Raw genomic sequence first — 15,676 nt, forward strand, 5'->3', positions numbered from 1 at the left:
CATGCGGTGACCTATTTTCCTGCAAAACAAAGACTTGGACATTCCATTTTTCCATTACAATGGGGTTAGCGGGTGTGTTTACGACACTTTACAATTTTCGTGTTTCTAAGCCAATTTCTATACGGTCGACGCAAATTTTTCTTCTCTGCATAATCTAAATAAAATGGTATAAATAACTAGTATTTCTACAAGTTATCATACCCCCAAATTTAGAAATATGCTTTTCCTCAAGCATATACTCGACTAAGGCAATTCAGCTCAAATTCTATCGTAACTTTGCGTCGATCGGCTACTCCGAATGCTCCACCTCTACACAATTTCTCAAACCTACAAGTTCCTTCTATTCATTGACATTTTTTCAACATGCTCTACTTTATTCTTATCTAAGACAAACCTCTGCCCAAAGTTCTCTTATTGTTTTGAACAGAATGTTTTACCTCTTCTTGCGAAAACAACGAAGTGTATCTTTTATGCGGTGGCCTAGTTTGCGTCATCCTATAGAGAACGTTGATCATGGTTACACCCTTCGTTTTGGCTTGCTCCCATGGGTGTCATACGAGCATCCAACTTCGGTTGTGTACCAAGCTCAACTTCAACTCTTGATCCTTAGCCAAGTTTTACTTTTGCTGGTCATGGAGTTGTCTCTTTTCTTTTTATTTTCTATCTCTCTTTTTTTTTTCTTTTTGCATTGTGTCGATCCTGGTAACCTACCTTCATTTTGGCTTGCTCCTACGAGTGTCATGCAAACCTCTATCTACGAACACGTTCCTTTCACGACTTAACTCTTATTAGGTTGGGATATTCCCTTGCGTTGACAGCGGAGTTTTATTTTTTATATTTTTTGACGACGATGAACGCATTTTTGGACAGAAAAGACAAAACACTTGGTCAAAATTTTCCTGATATGATCACATCTGCTCAGACATTCCCCACCCCCAAATTTAGAGGTGCGCAAGGTCCTCATTGCGTTGTTTTGGACAGAAAAGACAAAACATTTAGTCAAAAATTTTGAAAAGAAGATTTGAGCAGAATCTTGTAATAGAGAAGGTAAAGGAGAGCTATTGCGATGAATTGTCTAAGTGTTAGGCAGAAAATGAAAATAAAGTAATTTTGCTAAGGTTACGCATACTACTCATCATGGCAGTGCAAATAAACAAGGCAAAAGAAAAGAAAAGAATTACCGCAAAAATTGACAAAGGATGATAAAAATAAAGAGGCCAATGCATAAGGAAAGAATGATTACTCAGTTGTATAAAATTTGTCTAAGTACACAAAGAATTATAATTATCGCAACACAAAATTATAAGTATGTACAAAAGAATACAAGGTATAGCTAACTATAAAAAATGAATGGCCGTAAAAAAAATGCAAAATTGTGGAGAAGGTGGTACACCCCCAATTTTAGAGTTGCGGCGGGGGCTCTTGATGAGGAGGATGTTGCAGAGGAGTTCTTTGAGGTGCTTCTTGAAATTGCAGAGGTTGCTGCAGATGTTGAGGCACCATGGGACCATGTGGATATGCAGTTAAGAAATTGAAGTACTCATGGTTGTGCTCGGCCATCTGTCGTTGATTCAGGCGAATGGTAAAAATGTTGCATTGAATATTGACCATCACCTGCCGCAACATTGCATTGCTCTCTCACAACTTCGTTAATGAATGGTGGAAGAAGGTGAGCTCTTGAGATAACAAGACCCGCATATCTTCTAAGGCAACAGCAAGGGATGTGGTGGTGGGTTGCGCCATCGATGTTTCACCAGCATCGGTTTGAGATTGAGTGGAAGGGTCTGCTCCAAAACCGTATGGGTCATCAACATACGACGATGTTGGTGGTGCAAAGTAGGATGGAGATGGATGGCGAGAGGAGGGGGCGGTGCGAGAGATGCGGGGTTGGAGTTGGCGGCAAAGAGGAGGTTTGTGAAATTTCAGGAAGAGGGGAAAGAGGTTCATTTGGAGGGCTTGATGGGCGAATGACTAAAGGCAAACGGTCCAAAGTTAGACTAGTTTACTTCTGCAGTGAACTTCCTTGGACGATTTTCGTTCCTTTTTCATTGTGGTGCTGCTTCTTTGGTTTTGGCGGTTGCGGTGCATTTAAATCAACGAGGGACCTTTTTGTTGGAAGCTCGGGGTAATATGGTGAATCCTTGAGAAGCATTCTCAGGATCTTCGTGTGGATGATGCCGTGAACTTAAAGCATGGGCTCTTCGTCAATGCCTTCGCCCACAGAGAGGCATAGCTCAAAATTGTCCACGAGAAGAAGTATTGACCTCTTACATGGCCAAGAAAACCTTGAATCTAGTTCGCAATAAGCTAGCCCACATTGATCGGAATGTCGCGCGCTTTGCAGTGTGCGGCCATAACTCGATCCTTTGATATTGTTTTGTCATGCGTAGTTGGGATGAGTCGCCGTTTCTCCAAATAGACCCAAAGTCGCGCTTCTGGCAGCTGCTTGTTGGAGGCGAGGGTTCTTATGCCTGTTAATGACACCGACCACTTGGTGCCCGGTTGCGTTAATAATTTCAGCGCATTCTCCATATTCTCTTCTTCAGGATCATCAATCAGCTTGTTACCCAGTGCTTTCGGGAGAGTCTTCAACTAATAGAGCTCATTGATGTCCTTTGGGCTGAATGGCACTACGCTTCCTTCAATGATCACTGCATCTTCGGTGTGATGGAGCTAGCCATGGTAGAAAGCCTTCGCTATCGATGGAAAAACGATGGATGGACATTGGGGGAAAGTTTCCCACACATGTTCCACCACAACGCTGTTGATGAATCCAATAGTGGCGCCAACGCAGGGAAGAAGCCCATTTCCATCCATAAGTCATCATTTTCTTTCTTGGTTGCTGGGCGCCTCCTGGTCGACGCAAGTTTGCTGCTTTCCACTTTCGCTTTGCCCTTTTCTTGAGCAGACGCAAGGCGGAATTTTTGTCTTTGTTTGCGTTCCCTCGCCTTGCATCGCTCTTCTTTTTCCCTTTCCCACTCTTCCACTTCCTTTCTCTTTCTCTCTCTGACACTCTACACATTTGCTTTGTGGCGTCGTTCTTTCTCCTTTTTTCCTTCTTCTCTACTTCTTCTTCTTCTCTTATTTCTCTTTCAAATTGCTCCGAGGCGAGCGCAATGCTCTGCTCATCCTCGAGCCTTCTTCTTTCTTCTTCTTCCGCCCTTGCGTTGTCATGGCGAACGGCCTCATCGTGAAGTTTTCTGGCCAAATCGCCTGCTGCGATGATTTGGGGCGCACGTGACATCTTCTCTTTCTTCTCTTCTAATTTTCTTTTTCTTTTCTCCTCCTCCTCTACTATGCATTGAAAGAATGTTGGGTCACTTGTGGACCCTTGCGACGCCACATTAGAGGGGTGATGTTAGAGTCTTCTCTGTCTTCAAACACAGCTAATCTGGTATGCAGCGATGAAGCTGGTAGTTGTGCTAATGCTCTAACTTGCGTTGACACCCCTTCTTCCACCCTTGCGGTGGTTGATTCTCCGTCAAAATCTAAACTTTCCGCCCTCTTCATCTTCTTCTGCCCATTTTTCTTCACTTTTTCTCTTCTCCTTCTCTTCAGCCGTTCTTGACTGATTCTTCGCCTCTACAACCTCCAAAACAGCCTTGATGGGTCCGTCATTGGTGTCTATTGAGACAGTCTTCTTAGGATCCGAAATGGCAAGGGCCAGTCTCCGCAAAGCCACTGCCAACTCTTCCTCTGACGGTAGGGGTTGGTTCACTACTTCTGCCTCTGGTAACCCCCATCTTTTTCTAAATTTCTCAAAATACTCTCAAATACCTGTACCGATAAAAATGGAATGTTATCCGCTGATGTGTATGTTATGTATCACTTATACATACTACTGATGATGAAAATGATTCAAGTTCATATTGCCATAAACTTGATGAAATAAATTTAATCTCTTTTTCTTTATCTAACTCTAACGCATGGTTTGTGAATGAAATGAATGATGTGCTGAGTGCTTTGCGATAAAGAGAATTTTATGCGATACTACGTCTAAGTATATGCGTTGATAGTGCTGTGCTCATAGTATGCGGTGAAGTAATGTGTGTCACAAGTTTCTTTGTGCTGAAACCAAGTATAATTCCAACACAAGTTTCTCAGAATGATCCGAGGTCGAACACAGGGATTGTTTTCGTTAATGCGTTACTTATGTGCTACATGCGACCGATTTTTAACAATGAATAAAGAATGGGGGTTTATACAGGAATATAAATTGCGATGAAATAAAAATTGCGTTGATAAAGTAAAATCTTAAACTAATATGATACAAGATACAAGATACATGATACTGAGGTCGAGAACTGACTGTGAAGTTGTACAAAGAATCGATATATGGGATGGCAAGTCTTTATGAATGAAGCAGAAAGAGAAAGAGTAAATAGTAAAAACATCGCAAGTTTGTCAATTGCGTTAAAGATGCAACTAAGGTTCCGCTTTCCCTTGGTGTACACCTCTCGGTGATCGACTGCGTCCCCATATCTCTATGGTGAAACAGGGATGAATGTGATGAACGCAAGGTTGTTTCCATCTCTGGAAATACTTCTTGCTTTATTTAACGCATTCTTCCAACCTTCTCTCCATAGGCGGAATAACATCTTCACTTCTGCTCTCACAAGTGAAGATGCCGTCGAGCATGCTTTTGATAAACTTAATTATTTCCTTAACACAATTTAACTCACTCGCTTAATTCTTTCTATTTACCCAGGGGATTAAGAACACATCATGGAGAAAATAGATTATGGATGTACGGAAAGAGACAGAGACATGACAATGGTGGCTATCATAACATTTAATTCTAAAATTAAGCGTTTGATACATGTTGTGAACGAAAGATGAGAGAAGATGAATACAGATGATGAAATAGAGATTAGAAAAAAATATAGAAATAGTGTCAATGTCTTGACACAAATCCCGAACGAAGATTGTGCTTACCAGTGTGTGGAAGTGGTGGAGAGGAAAGCTTCTCTCTCAGGCTTGCTTTCCCGGTAGAATTGACCTTCACACAGAGCTTCAACTACGGGAATTGGAAGGATTCTCTACTCGAAGACTCACCTCTCGGCCTTGTCTCGTGGTTCTCCTGGATCTACTTTGGACAGTCGCTTCAGACCAACCTCTCTCTCAGGATCAGTATATGCACGTTTCTATGTATACATGTATATCAAGTATGAATTTGAAGAAGCTATTTATAGGTGAGACTTGGCTCTTTGACTCTGTGGTCCCCACTATATAGTTATGGTAGTTCCTGAAATGGCGGAATGAGAAGTTCCTTCTGTTACGCAATCAACCCGCAGAAATGCACAATAGAAAGCTGTACATTTGTCAGAATCTTCCGCAAATTCGTTGCTCTTCACATCTTCGATCTATCGCCGCATGCGGTGTTGTTTTCTATTATCGCATGCGGTTTAAATTGCGCTGATCGCTAAAGCTCTTGATCGATTGTCGCATATGCCGTCAGTGCGTTGATCATCTCTTCGTTTTTTATTGATGGGCGCAATGCGACGTAGATGCTTTTTTTTATTTCGTCTTTGAGTCATGAACGCATGCGGTGACTGATTACCTGCAAAATAGAAAATGAAGCATTCTATTCTATCATCGCAATGGTTTCAGTGGGTGTATTTATGAAATTTTATAATTTTCGCATTTCTTAGCCAATTTATATAATATCGACGCAACTTTTCTTTCTTTTAGCCGCAATATCTAAATAAAACAGTAGAAATAACTTGTATTTCTACAAGTTATCACACCCCCAAATTTAGATATATGCTTGTCCTCGAGCATATGTTCGAGTAAGGCAATATTGTTCAATTCTTATCCTAACTTTGCGTCGATTGGTTGCTCCGAGTGCTCCACCTAGGCAACATTACTTAACAACGCAATTTCCTTCTATCCTTTAATAATTCATAAACATGCTCTACTTTATTCTTTTATACAACAAACCTCTACTAAAAAATTCCCTTCTTTGTTTTGAAAATAATGTTTAACCCTTCTTGCAAAAACAACTTGCTACGTCTATATGGGGTGATCTAGTTTACATCATTTTATTAGAGACTGTTGATCATGGTTACGCTCTTCGTTTTGGCTTGTTCCCACAGGTGTCATGTGAACATCCAACTACGGTTGTGTGCCAATCTCAACTTCAACTCTTGATTTTCAACTAAGTTTTACTTTTGCTGGTCAGAAGAGTTGTCTCTTATATTCTTATTTTTCTTTTTCTTTTTTTTTTTTTTTTTCATTTTTCTTTCTTTTCATATTGCATCGTTCCTGGAAACCCACATTCGTTTTGACTTGCTCCCATGTGTGTCATGCAAACATCCAACTACTAGCAGGTTCCTTTCATGACTTAACTCTTATCAGGTTGGGATTTTCCCCTTGCGCTGACATTGGAGTTTATATGATTTTTTTTTTTTTTGGACAATATTGATGAACGCATATTTTAAGATAACGCATACGCTTGATGCATCTGCTAGACCTCCCCACCCCCAAATTTAGAGATGCGCAAGGTTTTCATTGCGTCATTATTTTGGGCAAAATAGGACAAAAACAATAGTCAAAATTTTGAAAAGAATGTATTGAGCAGAGTCTTGAAGTATAAAGGTAAAACAGTGTTATTTGCTATGAATTATCTATGTGGTTAGTCAGAAAAATACAAAGTTGTGAGAAATGTTTGCGCTATGATTTATGATGTGATGATTCAACTTCTTGTCCCCGGCAACGGCACCAAAAACTTGTTATAATAAAATTTAATGCGTTGATTGTGTATCGTCAACAACTTATTAGGTTGCTGACGTACGTATGCGCTTTACGACAATGATAATGTGATACTACGTTCTATATGTATGCGATGATAATGATATGCGTTTGTAGTATGCATTCGTGTAGTGTGCGTGTCACAAGTTTTCTTACGCTGGAACCAAGTATAATTCCAACGCAAGTTTCTCAGAGTGATCTGAGGTCGAACACAGGGATTGTTGTGATTAGTGCGATACTAATGTGGTACATGCAACCAGTTAACATAAAGAATAAAGAATTGATTTGTGAAAAGTAAAATGCGATGAAAAGTAAAATTGCGATAAAGAATAGAATGCGATGATAAAAAAAAGTGCGGTAAAATAAAATGCGATGATAAAATAAATTGCGGTGATAAGTAAAGTGCGATAAAGTAGAATGCGGTGATCAATAAATGAATAAACAAATAATATACAAGTTGAGGACTGACTGTGAAGATGTGCAAAAGTGTCTGGTGAATGCGGTGGCAAGTCTTGTGAAATGAGTCAGAAAAAGAAAGGGTTGAGGGAAAGGACATCGCAAGTTCGTCAATCTTGTTGAGGATGCAATTAAGGTTTCGTTTTCTCTTGGCGTACACCTCTTAGTGATCGGCCGCGTTCCTATATGTCTATGGTGAAACAGGGATGCACGTGATGAACGCAAGGTCATTTCCATCTCTGGAAATACTTCTCGCTTTAGTTAACGCATTCTTCCAACCTTCTTTCGAGAGGCGGAATAACATCTTCACTTCTGCTCTCATAGGTGAAGATGCCATCGAGCATGCTTTAGCTAAACTTAGCCGATTTCTTCAACAAAGATTAACTTACTCGCTTAATCCTTCCCCTTTACCTTGGGGGATGAGTTACACATGATGAAAGAAATGGATGATGAATATAAGGTGAAGAACAAAGAGATGATGATGAATATGATAATGACATTGAAATCTAAGGATAAGCGTTTGTTACAGATAGTGAATGAAATATTAGAGATGAACACAGTGGATGAATAGAAAATAAGAACAAATACGGAAAGAGTGTCAATGTCTTGACATGGATCTCGATCGGAGACGATTTGCTTGCCGGCGTGTGGTAGAAATGGAGTGGAAAACTTCCCTCTCAGGCTTGTTTTCTAGGTAGAAGTGACCCTTTGCACAGAGCTTCTTCTTCGGGAATGGAAATAATTGCTTGCTCCAGAGACTTACCTTTTGGTCTTGTCTCGTCTTTTTCCCCCGATTTCTATGAATTGTCTCTTCAGACCAGCCTCCTTTCTTTGAATTTAATGAAGCTATTTATAGACCTTGGCTCCTTCTGCATTAGTGGTCCTGCTCTGTAAAGCTGATAATTCCTACCATGGCATAGTGGAAACGTCCGCTCTGCTCCACGTTCAATTTGTCAGAATCATACAACAGAAAAGTTGTACAATATCAGAAGTCCTTGCGAATGCATTGCTCTTTACATCTTCGATTGATCGCCGCATGCGGTGTAATTGCTTTGATCTTTTATCGATTGCCACATGCAGTGGAAATGCGTTGATCGTTTGAGTTCATGATCGATCGTCGCATGTGCTGCAATTGCATTGTTCTTTTTCGTTCTTGATCGATTGTCGCATGCAATGTGGATACGTTGTTCATTTTTTTCCTCGAGCGGTTGTCGCATGTGGTGACCTATTTTCCTGCAAAACAAAGACTTGGACATTCCATTTTGCCATCGCAACGGGGTTAACGGGTGTGCTTACGACACTTTACAACTTTCGCGTTTCTAAGCCAATTTCTATACGGTCGATGCAACTTTTCCTTCTTTTTGCCACATAATCTAAATAAAACTTTATAAATAACTTGTATTTCTACAAGTTATCAACTATGGTCCTTCAGAGGTGTATAGACCTGTAGTGGTTGTTACTGAGAGATCAGCAGGATTGAATTCCATGTCTTCATGTCGTAGAGGGGAATTGATTATGCCTGGCACCTCTTCATCCGAGACAGAAGTTGAAGTTGGTCAATTTTTTTTTAGTAAGAGTGATTGAAAAATGAGATTGTCTATTCTGTGCATAAACAATAATTTTGAATATAAGGTAAGGAAGTCAACTAAGTCTTTGTTTACTGTTAAATGTATAGAGGATAATTGTAAATGGAGCTTTCGTGCAGTTAAAATTCCTGGGTGTGACATATTTAAGATCACGAAGTATATGCAATCCCACACATGTTCTATTGGAATTTTAAATCATGACCATAGACAAGAAACGACTACGGTAGTTGATGAACTAATCAAAGACAAGTTTACAAGCATAGGACGTGTTTATAAACCTTGTCACATCATCGAGGATATGAGAAAAGAGTACGGCGTAAACATAAGTTACGATAAGGCGTGGCGTGCAAGGGAAACCACTTATGCTCTCGTCAGGGGTACTCTGGAAGAGTCGTACGCTGTTTTACATGCATATGGTGAAGCGTTAAAGATGGAGAATCCAGCTACAAGGTTTGAAATCGAACTTGAAAATGATGTCCATTTCAAGTACATGCTTATGGCATTAGGACCTTGTATTAGAGGTTTTTCAAGTTGTCGACCTGTGATAATTGTTAATGGATCGCATTTGAAAGGAAAATACAAAGGGACCATGTTGGTCGGCGTCTCCATGGATGGCAACAACCAAGTTTACCCACTAGCATATGACATAGGGGACAATGAAACTGATCGAGCTTGGAAGTGGTTTATGTCAAACTTGAAGTGTGTCATTGGAGAACCCCCTAACTTGGTGTTTGTGCCCGATCGAGCGGTATCTATTGGCAATGCCATTCATGCAGTTTTTTCCATAGCATTTCATGGATTGTGCATCTACCGCCTAAAAAATAATATTCTTTCCAACTTTAAGGACAGTACGATTGTTGGAATGTTCAAGGATGCAGCCAGGGCATTTTGCATGTCAGAGTTCCAAGCACACTGGGACTAACTACGTACTTTTTGAAATGGTGCAATATCGAAATATTTGAAGGATATTGGTCTTGAAAGGTGGGCGCATGTTTACCAAACAAAATGAAGATACGATAACATGACGTCCAATAGTGCAGAGTGTTTCAATTCATTGACTAAAGAATATCGACAGCTACCCATAATGTGCTTGTTGGAACACGTTCGAGGCCTCATCCAGTCATGGTTTTATGAATAGAGAAATTATTGGGCATCTCGAACGAAATCACACTCGGACTATTGTGAAAACCGATTAGCAACTGAGTGTGACAAAAGTAGACGATATCGAGTTGAGCCGATTGATTGTTATAGGATCCATGTGCAGGACAATCGATTAGATGGTATTGTGAACCTCCATACAAAGGAATGCACATGCAAGGAATTTGACTCACTCGGTATCCTATGTTCGCATGCGATTGTGGCTGCGTGAGAATGAAACATCCCCATCCATGGTTTGTGCAGTCCATTCTATAGCATTGACTCCCTCATGGCTGCTTATGCAGAGCCTGTAAATCCATTTGATCACATATCTGAATGGAAGAGACCTTCGGGATATGTGGAAAAGCATATTGCACCTTCTAGAAGAGTGGTACAGGTCAGGCGACGAAGAGTACAAAGAATACCATCAAGAGGAGAACAACGCAGACAAATAAAATATGGTAGGTGTGGGAACTACGGGCATAATCGACAAAACTGCAGTGAACTACTGATGTTTGGGCGACCTATTGATTCTAATACAAATGATTCAAATGTCGGTCCATTGTAATTGTCTATGGGCCACTTGTCTATTCACGAATCCTCATTACTGTAACTATGTGCCACTTTAATCCTCAAAACTGTAATTTTCTATGTGCCACTTGTCTATTCACAAATCTCTTCAAATATTAATTAAATTGTTGGCTATTCGTGAACCATTCGGGAAACGTCTCGCTCTCGCGAATCTCGCTCTCACTAATCTCGTCATCGCTAATCTCACCATCGCTAATCTCGCTATCACTTGTAATCCCTTTTAAAATGTCTCGCTTATAAGTTTGATTACTAGAGTTTGTCTATTCATGAATCTCTTCAGATATCTCGTTCTCCCTTTTATAAGTGTAATTAAATTGTTGGCTATTCGTGAACCATTCTAGAAACGTCTCGCTCTCGCGAATCTCACTCTCGCCCATCTCGCTCTCGCTAATCTCACTCTCGCTAATCTCACTCTCGCCCATCTCGTTCTCACTAATCTCGCTCTCGCTCACCTCGCTCTCCCTTTTATAAGTGTAATTAATGATTATCGTTTACTTCTTCTAAGCGATCGTGTTGCGGAGCCCTGTGATCGTGTAGTAGTTGGTAAGCGATCATGTTGTAATCTGTAAGCGACCGTGTAATAAATTATAAGCGATCGTGTAGGGGTTTGTAAGCAATCGCAGAATATTTTGTAAGCCCATCTCGTGTATCTCGCTCTCCCTTTTATAAGTGTAATTAATGATTATCGTTTACTTCTTTTAAGTGATCATGTAGCGGAGCCCTGTGATCGTGTAGTAGTTGGTAAGCAATCGTGTTGTAATCTGTAAGCGATCGTGTAATAAAGTATAAGGGATCGTGTAGGAGTTTGTAAGCGATCGCAGAGTATTTTGTAAGCCCATCTCATGTATCTCACTCTCCATTTTATAAGTGTAATTAATGATTATCGTTTACTTCTTCTAAGCGATCGTGTAGCAGAGCCCTGTGATTGTGTGGTAGTTGGTAAGCGATCGTGTTGTAATCTGTAAGTGATCGTGTAATAAATTATAAGCGATCGTGTAGGGGTTTGTAAGCGATCGCGGAGTATTTTGTAAACCCATCTCGCATATCTCGCTCTCCCTTTTATAAGTGTAATTAATGATTATCGTTTACTACTTCTAAGCAATCATGTAACAAAGGCTTGTGATCGTGTAGTAGTTGGTAAGTGATCATGTTGTAATCTGTAAGCGATCGTGTAATAAAGTATAAGTGATCATGTAGAAGTTTGTAAGCGATCGCGGAGTATTTTTTAAGCCCATCTCACGTATCTCGCTCTCGCGTATCTCACTCTCCCTTTTATAAGTGTAATTAATGATTATTGTTTACTTCTTTTAAGCGATCGTGTAGTAGAGACCTGTGATCGTGCAGTAGTTGGTAAGCAATTGTGTTGTAATATGTAAACGATCGCGGGGTGTTTGTGGGCGATCGTCTAGTGTTACTAAGTGAACGTGTAGAGGCTATAAACGATCGTCTAGTTTGTCTATTCATGAATCCTTTCAGATTTCGCTTATCTCGCTCTTCCTTTTATAAGTTTAATTTAACTTGTTGGCTATTCATGAATGAATCTTCTATATTCATGGTAGTTCTACACTAACAATTTAAATAACATGTTAGTAAAATTACATCAATAATATACATAATATACATAATATACATGTACGTTAATAATATAGAGTGTTCGTCCACAATTGACATGCCAATTGCATCCTAAAGTCAGTCATCGTATCCTGAGTTATTACAAATGGGGCACTACCAGTCACTAAATGTTCTAAGAATTTTACAACAAATATTCTACAATCTAATGACCCGTGTTGTGTATTCATAAAGGTAGGTCGGGATATCCTCCAATAAGACGTTTCGATGTCCAGCTTCCAACATTTCAAGTCACAGTAGTGAAGAAGCGATGGTAGGGTGTAAGTCAACGGTTCAAGGAAAGACTTTAGCTTCTTCTTTGATGTCATGGACGATAGTGAATCAAATACGAACAATCGGCCTCTATTTAGATCGAATGCTATCAACATCCAATGCTGATAAATGTTTGTTGTCATGTATACGAAGTCCACATCTAACCACTTGACATGAAATTTACCCATGACATAATCCGGTAACGTCTCATCTGCCCATGCTATGGCAGCATCCAAGGTCGACTTATTCTTAATATGTTTGTAGACCCCATCTCGAGAATTTAGGTGACTCTACACGAAGAAAAGAAATATTAAAACACATAATAGTCAACCAACGTATTCCTATTCAAAAGTACAGTAAATGGTTACCGTTATTCCAATTGGCAGGATGGTGAAGCAAGCCATACACATGTCTGGTCGCCTATAGAATTTATCTTTCATGAACTCAAATAGGATATTTAGGGTCTGCATCTAGAACAAGATATACGTTAGGAGAGGGTTTATAACTGTATGTACTTGGTAAAAAGGACAAGGATCGTAAACTTACGTCACACTCAGCCCATGAACTTGGTTCAGTCAACTCCTAGAAAAAGGTTTTGGATAATGGCCAAACTGCATTTTCTCGAACCTCGTTGTCCGTATTCTTATTGACAATCCAGTTCACCATTTCTTTCAATATAGCAGCTGGAACCTCATGCTCCAAGGAGTATTGGATCGTTGCTTTAAACTGTATCGTAGGTACCCCAAGGAGAGGGTACTTAATATTTGGACGATCCAAAGGATGTTGAACCTTAATTTCCTTCTCTTTTGTTATTTTCTTTTTTTGGTTCAACGGAAGGTGTGTACTTATCAATGACCTTCCTCTTACGTGTTGTTTTTCTACTCTCGACCATAACCTACAGAAATATAACAAAATGCTGAACATGTTGAATAACAAATATGAAGAAAGAAATTTTCGAATCACATAATGATCATACATGTGAATCGAGATGTAGGGTGTTAGAAGAGGTCGTGATATCAAGTTGTACAGATGAATTGAGAGGTGAAGGTGGGATCGGTGACTTAGGTGGAGGTGGGGTAGGTGACTTAGGTGGAGGTGGTGTAGGTGACTTAGGTGGAGGTGGGCTAGGTGACCTACGTACAGTCGGGATGAGGGACATAGTGGCATCATGGCCTGTCTGTAGAGTAGGAGACCTCGTCGCCTCAAACACCATGGAACCCTTCACAGACTGTAATAGAGACAAAATAGTTGACAATTGTGGTTTCATGTCTCTCATGTCCATCTCTAGGTTCGATATACAGGCATCCAAGCTCGATATTGAGCTGTCAATGCTTCGCAGGTACGCATATACACCAGGATCAACATTACCTCCCTTCTTATGGCCCGAAACCTCCGGGACAGAACACTCTTCCTCAGACTCAGGACGTACGTTACCCACCAGCACATCATGAAACATATCCTCGCTAAAGGTGTAAGTAGGCTGGTGGATGTTTTGGTCCTCATCAGATTCGTCATCCTTCACTCCACCTTCTGAATTACCCTGTTGTTCACCTTCCCCACCTTCTAAACTACTGCCACTATTTGAACTACTAGAGCTCCTTGAACTCTCGATGTCGGAGTGTGCTTGTCTTACGACCCATCTATCAATTGGGGTGTCCCAAAACTTCTTCTTAGCATCGGACATGACAAGACCCTATTTGACTTTTGTCTGCATTAAGGAACCCAATAAGATGGTTAGTGTACATTTAACTACCGAATAAACATACTGTGGCTACATAGATTACACTTACATTTTCAGACTAAAAAATGTCTTTCTCGAGTGCTTTAAATGACACCGAGTGGGAGCATGACCACCGTAATATACGAGGAATGGCTACCTTGCTCTTTCGAGTGGCAACGTTCCCTGATATTGACGAAAGGATCTCATACGTCCACACCTAAATCCAAACAACTCAAATTTATAACTATGTTAATGTTAAACCAAAGATAAAGTTAAGTTAAGGAACATCTACCTGGAATGCTTGGGGAAATCCATGGAGTGAGTACTTCACAATATAATTTTTATTTCTCCCCACCTTCTCCTTGTATAAACCAACCTTGTCGTTAAGTGTGGTCTTCAAGGCGTCGAGTGTCCTCTGCCAAATAATTGTATTCCAATCAAGATTGTTGTAGTAGTCTATGTCTTCAACATCGTCAAATAGAGTATGATCTACAACATTCTTTTGCTTGTTTTTACCCATCATTGCAACCTCTGTGTTACTAGGGTAATTTTCACAGCATCATCGTCATTTTCAAATACCAATTTTTTGTATTCTTCTTCAAACAAATTCAAGTGGAATGCGTCTGAGGTCGACTGACTACCAAAGTACCTCGTAAAAGTTCTTGTGAGGACTCCTCACTCCGTCCAACTCACGTAGGAGACTGCCATAAACCATTGATCAATAAAAAGTCATCCTTCAAAAATGTGACGACCTTTCCTCTGACAAAGAAACTAATTGAGTCAATTCCTCACTTCTTCACTTCCCTCAATAATATATGGTGGATTAGTGGGCTATTGAATACAAGTTCAATGTTTAAAATGCGACCAAAAACTTTTTTCTTGAACTTTTCTAACTGCCTTCCGGTAAGCTTCTGCTTTACAATCTTGTTGGGATTGGCAACATGGGCCAAACAAGTTACTTACCCGGGAAACCTATCAACTTCACGAATTTTAAAAGATTTTGACATCTTAAATTACTCCTGCATTGTATGAACATTCAATTTATCAGTTAACAGGTTCGTACTAAAAAATCACTAACAAAACATACTGTTAAAGTCTCGCTAATCTCGCTAATCTCGCTCTCGCCCATCTCACTTTCGCTCATCTTGATCTAGCCCATCTCGCTTTCACTCGTCTCGCTCTAGCCCATCTCGTTTTCGCTCGAATCGCTCTATCCCATCTCGCTCTCACAAAACTCGTCCACTATCATGTCTGACTCTAACTACATCTTCTTCATCCTCAACCAATGCAGAACACATCGAAACCCAAAATAAAAAACAGACGAGACCGATTAAACCCCAAAACCAGTTATGAACGTGACGACCGATCAAACGAAACCAACCTAAATAGACACAACACAACATGGAAGACAAAAATTAAATTCACTAACCCAGTAGAGAACTTCGATTACGGCAGTAGATGGACGATAGTTTTGTAGAGCGAGATTGAACGACACTTGCACGATAATTTTGAGCGGAGTGGGATGACCATTGAGTTTGAGCACACTCGTATAGAC

General features: G+C 40.1%; 1 protein-coding gene across 1 annotated transcript; it reads left to right on the top strand.

The window, feature by feature from the left end:
* The first annotated feature begins 9,090 nt into the window (after positions 1 to 9,090).
* On the top strand, positions 9,091 to 9,714 carry LOC120073641 (uncharacterized). The gene has a single exon (XM_090312010.1). It carries the CDS (start codon positions 9,091 to 9,093, stop codon positions 9,712 to 9,714), a length of 624 nt encoding a protein of 207 aa, XP_090168136.1.
* The last annotated feature ends 5,962 nt before the right edge of the window (positions 9,715 to 15,676 follow it).

Source organism: Benincasa hispida, chromosome 3 (assembly GCF_027475165.1).
Source record: "Benincasa hispida cultivar pf3 chromosome 3, pf3_genome.v1.1, whole genome shotgun sequence".
NCBI classification, from domain to species: domain Eukaryota; kingdom Viridiplantae; phylum Streptophyta; class Magnoliopsida; order Cucurbitales; family Cucurbitaceae; genus Benincasa; species Benincasa hispida.